Genomic DNA, 9,398 nt, shown 5'->3' on the forward strand with positions numbered 1-9,398 from the left:
ATCGATAGCATTTGCTTCATTGTACTTGATCTTTTTTCTGTACTTCATTAAAAGTTTGCTAAACTCAATCAATATACGTCCATAACCTACACTTTCTTCATAATGATTGATTGTTGTAAAGCATTTGTAGCGCTGCGTTTGGTATTGTACTTTGTGTAAGAATTAGAACAAATCATGGAAATGATTATAGGTTTATTCGTGTTTTATTCGTTTCTGTGGCAAAATATGATTTCTTCAAGCACACGGAAAAAGGAAGTGTAGATTGTTAGGACTTGGTTTGAGCGGTTACTGGGTAAATTACTCTTATTAGTTTTAATTTACATTATTAACAGATAAAATAATAGACAGATTATGCATGTTCCTACAAACAAGACATGTGGGCGGCCAGATGGAGACATGAGGGTGGCCATGTCAGTGAACAGAAGCAAAGAGCCCCAGTGGCGGGTCATCGCCATCGATCCGAGAGTGCAGAGGACCATAAGTTGATAAGGTGTAAGAAGTTGACTTGGTCGGATGACACAGGGATGTGTTCTGAAGATAGATTTGCTGTGTCGAGCCGGTAAGGTGCTCCGCATGGAAAAACAGCTGAAGGTCTATCCAGCCTAAAGCTCTACTACACGAGTTTGACTTCTGTAAGCGAAGTCAATACTGGGCGCTGAAAAGTGTCCTGTTAGTGGATAAGGTAGAAATTGGGACCTTGATGTCGATGTGTGCGAAATTAAGTGCATCGGTGTCAAGTGCTTGGTCTGGACTGTGACCCACGAACTATTTGAGATTCATATTGCGATGGTTTCTTCTTGTAGTTTTCCGTAACTAAGACTCCCAAAAGATATGAGTTAGTCCCACTATCTCGGTCTGGATCTCGGTCCAGTCGGATGATTGATTCAGCGTTCTACGCTGATTCTCCCCTAACATAATACAATATAGCTTACTAACGTGCTCAAGTCAATTTGACTTCGCAATATTATAAATAGGCTAGAAAGATAGTTTCACGAAGTCGTCATAGGAGTCTTGGTTGTAGCGAAGATATAGGCAAAGTCGTAGGCATAGTCATGGTCATAGTTAAATGATTGAAGTGATCAAACCATTTTGGATGATCAAATCCTTTACCATATCCAATACACCTGTTGTGTGTAGTCGTAAAGCGCTTGATATTGTGTTGATCACTGTCTTAATTGAAGTTTTGTTGTCTTTAAGGCAGCTTCTGAGAGCTTGCGAAAGTGCAACGTACGTAAGCTCTAGCGTGATTACATGCGTAACCCACCGAAGTTGTTACTTCAGTGCTGTAAAGCTTTTTTTTCGATGTAGCCATAGGGCGCGTAGAGCACAACATCTGGTAATGTTGAGAACCACTTGTATAGCAGAAATCCGGAATAGCTTAGTAGCAGTTGGCGTAAGTTGATAAGCACTTGCAAGTCCAATCGAGATCTCCTTCAATGAGCTCTTTGAAAGGCTTAAGGTAATAACTTTATTGATAATTAGCAACATGACAATCCCAAAACAGGTGTTTGGCGTCTTCAATGGCAATACACCCATGTAAACAGGTGGTTGACATGTTGACTTCAGTTCTCCATTTAGACCTTTATCGTACTCCCAGTGCATTATGTTGTAGACGAACCTTAACATTCGAACATATCGGATGAACGTAACAATTCCATGTATACTCCGCAGTCCACATACTTGGGGTGGGCGTAAAGTCGGGCAATAAGTTAAGTTGTCGCAACGGTAGGTCTGGATTACTTGTATATTTAGTGTCTGCAACAGTTACTTAGTAAAGTCTCGTTTTTGTATGTCAACAACAAGGTTTCCATCGAAACTCCGTGCATGGCAAGCGGCTTCAATATTGTATGGTCGTGAAGCTCCGTAGTGTGGAGAACCCCCTGGTATGATTCATTCGAGCCTTCGTATTGTGTCACTCACTGAGCGAGTCAGTGAACTTGGCCTTGCAAAGTCATCCGAATTAAGTAGTAGTCGTAGTATATTCATTGTAGCGAATGTACCATCAAAATTCACAAAGTCTTGAAATCGGTTAAAGCCTAACTCCATGGTTCAGTTAACCGTCTTCGTGCTAACACTGCGTTAGCGTGCCTTCAGCTTCCCAAACGTGAAGTGAAGGTTGTCCCAAAACGGACTTGTTTGCGCAAACAACTTCCAGTGGTTGTGCCGCGTGAGCTATGTAAAATAGCCCAAAGCTTCTAGGTGCTTCTCCATTACTCAGTTAGGTGATTCCAGTATCCCCCTTTCATACTGGAGTATAATATGTCGGAAAAGAGAGTCAACGCCGATGATATCCAGTGAGGCTCGTTCGATGTGATATTTGCGGCAACAATGCCGTCGCGTAGACACTTTAACTGCATGGCATCGACGAAATGAAGTGTGCCCAACGCCACCCTCTTTAACACTTGTATATATCCATTCTTATCAAATTTGCCGGAGTCAGATGATGACGCACTGATGTCATTTAAGTTGACAAAACTGCGTATTATATGTCAATTTGCTTCAAAATAGGCAAAGGTATCATAGTAACACTTGTCGTTTACCATAGCACTGGTAAGATGATACCTTGCAGTATGACAACCTTCCTCGTAGTGTTCTTGCTCGGTATTATCAAAGCGCACACCGAGCTTGTATCGTCTTTATTACCACGTTGTACCGTTGTTCCGGTGTAACAATTGCTCTTTGTATCACACCAAGAAGCCGTACTGTTTCCCACGGTGACAACACTTTGACTTCATTTCGCCTTCGTAGTTCTGCGAGCTTACCATTGGATACATGGTGCGAAAACGGCATGATGTTTTTTTTCGTAACATTGAGCCGTAAGCCAGCAGTATCTGCATAGTCTTGAATGAGACCAAAAAATCATCGGCGTCGTCGAGATCAGACAACATTCCGGCGCAGTCGTCAGCAAACGCTAGTAACAGATGGGGCGTGTCTGTGTCGTCTACAGGTACGCCTTTTGAAGATAGCTTCGCGCGAAGAAAGTTCATCATTGGCTTAATGAAAACAACAAAGAGAGCAGGTGATAAAAGATCTCCTTGTCAGTAAATAGGGTCACCAGGGCAGCCATTAAGTAAAAGACTGACAGATTTTTCTTTGTAGAAAGTCTTCACCCATGCACGGAAGTCGCACCAAATCCGCCGTGGTGAAGCGCCACATCCAAAGCAGGCCATAGGGCGCTATTAAATGCTTTGGCGAAATCCAAGAGTACCGCACACGCATCCGGGTACTTTGTTGTGCAAATATTTTACAAATCTTGAAAGCGAAGTAATGAGTGACGGAAAGACCGCCCATAAACGAAGCCACTATGGTCTTCGTGGATGATAGACTGTACAACTTGACCCAATCGTCACTGTTGGACCTTTGGTGTTAGTTTGGAATTGTGATTGAAAAGAGTAAGCGGTCTAAAGTTTTCGGGAATAATGCGATCACCGGACTCAAATAGAAGGGACAAGCGAGCCCGTCTTTGAAACTTGGTCATTTTCCCATTATCCAGCTGACTGCTGTATATCACTTCATAAATCCTTGCCCACAGACTCGTGTTAAGCTTGTAATATTCAATTGGTCAACCATCTGGCCCTGGCAATTTACCATTTTTATGCCACAATTGCCCAATGTATGTCATTTGCTGCGATTGGGACGTCAAGCATAGCTTGTTCCCTTGCTCACAACGGTGACTTTGTATGCTGCAGCAATGTAGCAAAACGAAGTGGCTAATTTGAAGGCCGTTGGTCTAACAAGTCAGCGGACGTGGACTGAAAAATCCTTCCCCAATATTTTTTTTGATGGCCTACCGCAATTGATAATTTGTCGTCAGTAAGTAGTAAGTGTTCTGTCTTCGTTAGCAACTCCGTGATTGGAGAACAAAGGCAGTCCGACTGTGGCGCACGAGAAAAATAACTTTTTGCTCGCTCACTTATGTGTAAGTCCGCGGCATTTTTTTATATTTATGCCGTGCTTTTACATCATCTTGATAGGACTTGAATTTCATCTCGACTTCTTCTAACGCATTTTTGTTTATTTCTGTAGGTGCGACATTGATTAAGTCGGCGGCCGCATTAACTGCACTTTTCTTCGCAGCCATCATTCGTTCATCTGCTTGTGGAAGTTTCTTCCAACGTCTTTGGAGGTATATGCAGTAGATAAAATATATCGATGTCTACCTGTCAATGGCCGTTTATGCTCATCAAGTAGGCAACCAGGATTTTCCCCCGGAAATATCTTGATACAGTAAACCAGTGATACCGTTGCGCCTCAATGTCCCGTAAAAGCCAAGTTAAACATCTCCAGGGTTGACGTCCACTGCGGTGAACAGGCATTGAGACAAGGCACACTTCAACAGGTATGTGATCTTCATTATGCCACTTGCGATCACGAACGTGTTGTTGAACTGATACCAGGTTGTCTTGAAGTAGGTTAGCCGTTACAAAACAATAGCCCAATTGATTTTTACGCGAAGGACTGGTGTAGTCCCGTAAGTTCGGGTTGATAAAGCGCCAGGTATCAGCTACACCAAGTTTTCCGAGCCAGTCGTCAAGTTCGTTTCGACTCCGGCTGACCCGTAGCCGTCTGTCAAGATAATCGTCCATAGCAACGTTAAAGTAGCCTAATATAATGTGTCTGGTGCTTTCGACCGTGTTTACTTCGCAGCCCATTGCTTCAAAGTGATTAAATAGAGGTTGAGCAAATTCTCAGCCAAACATGGGTTCATCAGGTGTAAACACTACGTGTAAGAACCAAATCGCCCCCTAAAGTTGCTCGAAGTAAAAAGTAACGCATGCACAGTTCTGATTTGTATACGCTAGCCGTGAGATCAATAACCTCTCCAAATGGAGAGGAAGATGAAAACACTATATGGCGCCCGTTAAATGTTGGGGACGTAGAACGAGATCAAAAGCAGCGTGCTCCAGAATCCGCTACATGTACAAAGTGCTCGTTGATTCGTATAGAATCTTCTTTAGTGAACTTATTCTCTTAGAACGCAACGGACTGATACGCAGAGAAAAGTCGCTTATACATAGTGAGTGAAAGTTTGTTTATCCCATTCATGCTAAGCAAATTTCCTTTGAAGTCCCAAGTCTCCATGGAGCTGAGAGTGAGATCATCGCGACAAACGTACTTAACTTCACATTGCATGAAGATGTGTTGGCGACTATTCAAGCACGACCTGTGTACTTTCACCAGCTGTTCGAGATCTCTCTTCAGCGGCAGCAACAATTAGAGACAGATCATGCGATCTATCGCACTATATGCGCACTACCTTTTGACAGGACAACCGGTTGACTTCTTGTCCCGGTTACGCTCGCGTTTTTGTGACAAGCTGCCTAATTCCGATCCGATTTTAATGGCAATTGTTCCGGATGAAGAGGCACGGTATGCAGCTTGCTACTGCACACTCACCAACTTATTAATGATGATCTTCACGCCATTTATTTATGTCGATCCATGGAAGGTACAAGCGTTGCTTCCGCAACAGCTAGCTCCTTATAGCAAATTATGTTGTTATAATTATGCGTGTTTTCGAACTGTACATCAAATCCTGACGATTTGGAGTCAGAGATTCCGCTAGTTTTTTGCATCATCTCCACTATTGAACTCTCATGATCTCAAAGCGTAAATGTGGATGTCAAGCCCATCAAGCATAGTGACAAAAAATGAACATTTGTATGTCTGCTTTTGTCACGCATAGCTATCATTGCACATATTATGCATGTCAATCCATTTGATTCCATTCGGATGCTTCAAGATAGCATTTACCACAAGTAATACAAAAGGAACAATAAAACAAAAACAATATCTATTTTAGACTCACAAACGCATCATGGGTATATTGCAGTCACAAAATCCAGCTGGACTCAATACTCGGATTCGATAACGACAAAAACGTGGTAAAATCAGCCCGAAAGATTTTTACAATACTTTGCTTCTTCGCAGATGACGTCGAATGACGAGATAACTGACAGAATATATAGATTTGTTGCTATATGATGAATAGATTGTCAGGACTTGCAGCCTCTTCCAAACCTCGTCCAGTGATATTTTTCTTCAGTGCATTTACACTGAAGAATCCCTAGGAAATGGCCATTCGTTGAATTGTCAGACACAAACTTGTATCTTACGACGAAGACTCGGCTGCAGATTATATAGAAAACTCCTCTAACAACAAAGCACATGTCTATGATGAAGCATTCGTCTTGGTTGGCATCCGCATTCGGCGAACGCATACATCAACTGCTGCTCAGTACCATGTCGATTGCATCTAGCGCCAAACGTTTCATTTTGGTGAAACTTACCACTTGACGCTCGAAACTTGCTATTAAACTGCTTGCAAATCAATTCATTCAAAGTTGGTCAAGGTTGCCAAGAATTCAAAAAGTCCTCCAAAGTTTTGTCCAGGTGCGAATTTAACATATTTGTACAACAGCACATCACGAAATTTAAACAGTACAAAGGCATGGATGAGCGGACGAGCACTGGAGTTCGGCTTTCCCGACCCAACAAACTAACAAATAGACATGGTAAACGTTACATATTCGTAGCGTGACTTCCAACCAATTACTCGATGAGCAATTACCTCAAGAGAGTCTTGCTTCAAACTTATCATCTGAAAACAATCTGAGTGACGAATAGCAGCCAATACATCTTCATCATCGTTATAAACTTAAAGCATGGTAACGGTATTGAACAATCACGTTGAAAGCTTTATTAATGCTCAGTCATGTCCGCTACACTATCCATGGATAGCTACGTCTATTCACGATTACCACGGTCGAATGTATTGAATACGTCTATTTCGATAAATCTCGGGTGTTTCAATGACGTCGTCTGTCGTCTGTCAACTGTGGCAAATTTGCTACAACATAATTCACTGGCTGGTAAATATTTACCGCACAGATGACAATTTTCCATAACTCAAAGATATTGACAAGCTCACACAGCGACTCAACGCTGAAGTTATTCTCGATTCTTTTCTTCTTGGCTTTTGCTGATACTTTCTTCTCTGACCTAAGCGGGGGTGGTGCCAACTTTACCGCAGCAAAAATTCTTTTGGAGGAAGCCAAGTACTTCGATCGGAGGAACCAATGCAGAAAAGATTTATTAGATTTTGGCAACTAGCAATCACCATTGTTGATGGCTATCAACAAAGTATGTGAAGTTATCCACTATCTGTGTGCTTGGATGACCCCGAAATTGAAAATCGAGATTGTTTTACTAATTTCAAGAATTCTTGCAGCAGCAATATTTTTCGTGGTGAAGATCATGAAAATCTGCGATTAAAACAGCGAATGCGGAACGCCCAACCATCCAGATTTAGTCCCAATAATGTAACAACCGTGCCAAGAATTTCCCCATCTGTGCCAGGCGATTGAGACTTGATTACTGTAAAAAAATGCATGATCTGGTTTATCAAAAGTAGTTTCGATATACGTTTCTAAATTGCATTGTCCCAAAACAAGCATTAACAAAATTGAGGCCCCGATGTTGACGTCGATGGCCGATATTGACTCGAGAGAAAATTACGTGATTATTTGCGTTGGCAGCTACCACCACCACGTTCAAGGGTCATTTACTGCAAATACATCGACTTTGTTCGGCACGCCCACCTTAAAGATAACATCAACGTCTATTGAGTAGAAGGTAAAAGCCGAAGTGAATATGTTTAGGTCCTTAGTTCGCTACTCTGTGCTACCTCTAAGCCTGTCTTTCTAGATCCTTCTAGAAGCTATTATAAGCACCCTATTTATCTAGACCAATGAACGCCAACCATTATGTGATTACTTACTGTGATGTGCTCGTAAATATGGTGACGTCATCTGCCTGTTCAACATGCATTCAGCGATGTAATCTCAGCAACGTCGACATTTTGCTAGTGAAATACATTGATGCGTCAGACTGACAAAAGCATTCACGGTATACTCCGTTTCCTTGCGCACTTCTTAGCCAGGTATAGCTATAGTGTGCTCGCTACAGTCGGACTGCAGCTGTGTTGCGATCGTTCGACAGCCATGTACTTCGCATTTCCCCGCAAAGAGAAAGCTCTTCCAATTGCTCCACCTTCCATCTTTTGTTTTCTGACTGCTTCTGTTTAATATGGTGGTCTGAAATTTTGTTCAAACGATACCAATATCGATGAATAGTAGAACCAATATCTCTTGAATACATTTTGACGATCCTTCATATGCTTGTTTCCACCGTGCGCTCGAAATCTCATGTTGCCGAACTTGGTTATTCTTATGTGACTATTACTATGAGCACGCTCGATATCTTGTGGCGAAAAATGTCCCTGTTGCCAAGTGTGACCCTTTGATCTTTGCTCAGATTTGCCTTGTCAGCAGGGAATTGCTTGTCCTGGTCAGCAATCATCAAACGACGAGCGTGGTCATTATGCTTCAATTGTATATAGCTCTGAGGTTAAAGTTGCGAATGTTGCAATAAAAAGAGTGTAATCGCTGTCTTTCATTTGTTGCAAACAAAACACATTTGAAATGCTCCAAATTTATAATGGAGCGATCTTATTTTGATGTGCATCACACGTACAGGTGTTGCAAAACATCTTCGAGATCACGTTACCACGCCTCCACATGTTTTCACGGCGCTAAAATGTCTTAGCGACCTGCAGTTATCGACTACGGTTGAGGCCGCGTCATCATATTTGATCCCTACGAGTTTCGAGTTCATATTTCTCGGGGATGATGAAGACACCAAGGGAAACGTGGTCGTGATTTGGATACCAACATAAAACTAGTATTACAAAAGCTGGACTAAACTTGGGATGGGTGGCATTGACAAATCACACCTTCCAAATCATGAAACAGTAGTACACGTGACCAAGAACGACGAGGAAGGCGCAGCTTCCAGCTACTTTGCTTAGCTATTAGTCAATTGACTCAACTATGAAGATTGCTGCTCTTGTCATTGCCACTGCAATCGCTGTCGGGATTGTTGCAGCTGCTGATTAACTTGCTTTGAGCTCGGCTGGTGAACCTGTCAACTGGTAATCGTGCAACCAAAGTGGTCCGGCATAGACAGGATAAAGCGCTCGAGCTTCCATCGTATGGATGTGAGGGGAGATCTGGAGAGTATGTCTCAGCCTTTAATGTGGGACTTATCCGTCGGTATATCATCCCTTCGCAAAGCTAATCTTCGCGAGGCATAATTTGAAATCTGAAAGTCTCGGAATTTCTTCAATGATACCGGTTGAGCTCAATGATGACACAGGTGGATACATCACCCGCGCCACCTACATTGCGAGAGAGATTTTTCGCATTGCTTTTCTGCTTGCTGCATCTGAATGTTTTGCTACCGCAATCGAGGTAGAGCTATCTTCTCGATGTTTCTTTAAAACCCAGTTCGAAGTTGCCACTAGCCTTTTGCGATGGAGGTGTCATGAAGGTTATCTT

The 9,398-nt window shown here is 42.4% G+C and overlaps 2 protein-coding genes across 2 annotated transcripts; one reads left to right on the forward strand and one right to left on the reverse strand.

Moving 5' to 3' along the window:
• Positions 1 to 6,177: 6,177 nt before the first annotated feature.
• On the forward strand, positions 6,178 to 6,503 carry PHALS_11648 (uncharacterized protein; the record flags this gene model as incomplete). Its single annotated transcript, XM_024727044.1, has 2 exons — positions 6,178 to 6,279; positions 6,354 to 6,503. The coding sequence occupies 2 exons, from the start codon at positions 6,178 to 6,180 to the stop codon at positions 6,501 to 6,503; spliced, it is 252 nt and encodes an 83-aa protein (XP_024577660.1).
• A 1,459-nt stretch (positions 6,504 to 7,962) lies between these two features.
• Positions 7,963 to 8,209, reverse strand: PHALS_11649 (uncharacterized protein; the record flags this gene model as incomplete). The annotated part of the gene is made up of 2 exons (XM_024727045.1): positions 7,963 to 8,079; positions 8,159 to 8,209. The coding sequence occupies 2 exons, from the start codon at positions 8,207 to 8,209 to the stop codon at positions 7,963 to 7,965; spliced, it is 168 nt and encodes a 55-aa protein (XP_024577661.1).
• Between the last annotated feature and the right edge of the window lie 1,189 nt (positions 8,210 to 9,398).

Source organism: Plasmopara halstedii (genome assembly GCF_900000015.1).
Source record: "Plasmopara halstedii genome assembly, contig: Scaffold_555, whole genome shotgun sequence".
In the NCBI taxonomy this organism is placed as follows: Eukaryota; Oomycota; class Peronosporomycetes; order Peronosporales; family Peronosporaceae; genus Plasmopara; species Plasmopara halstedii.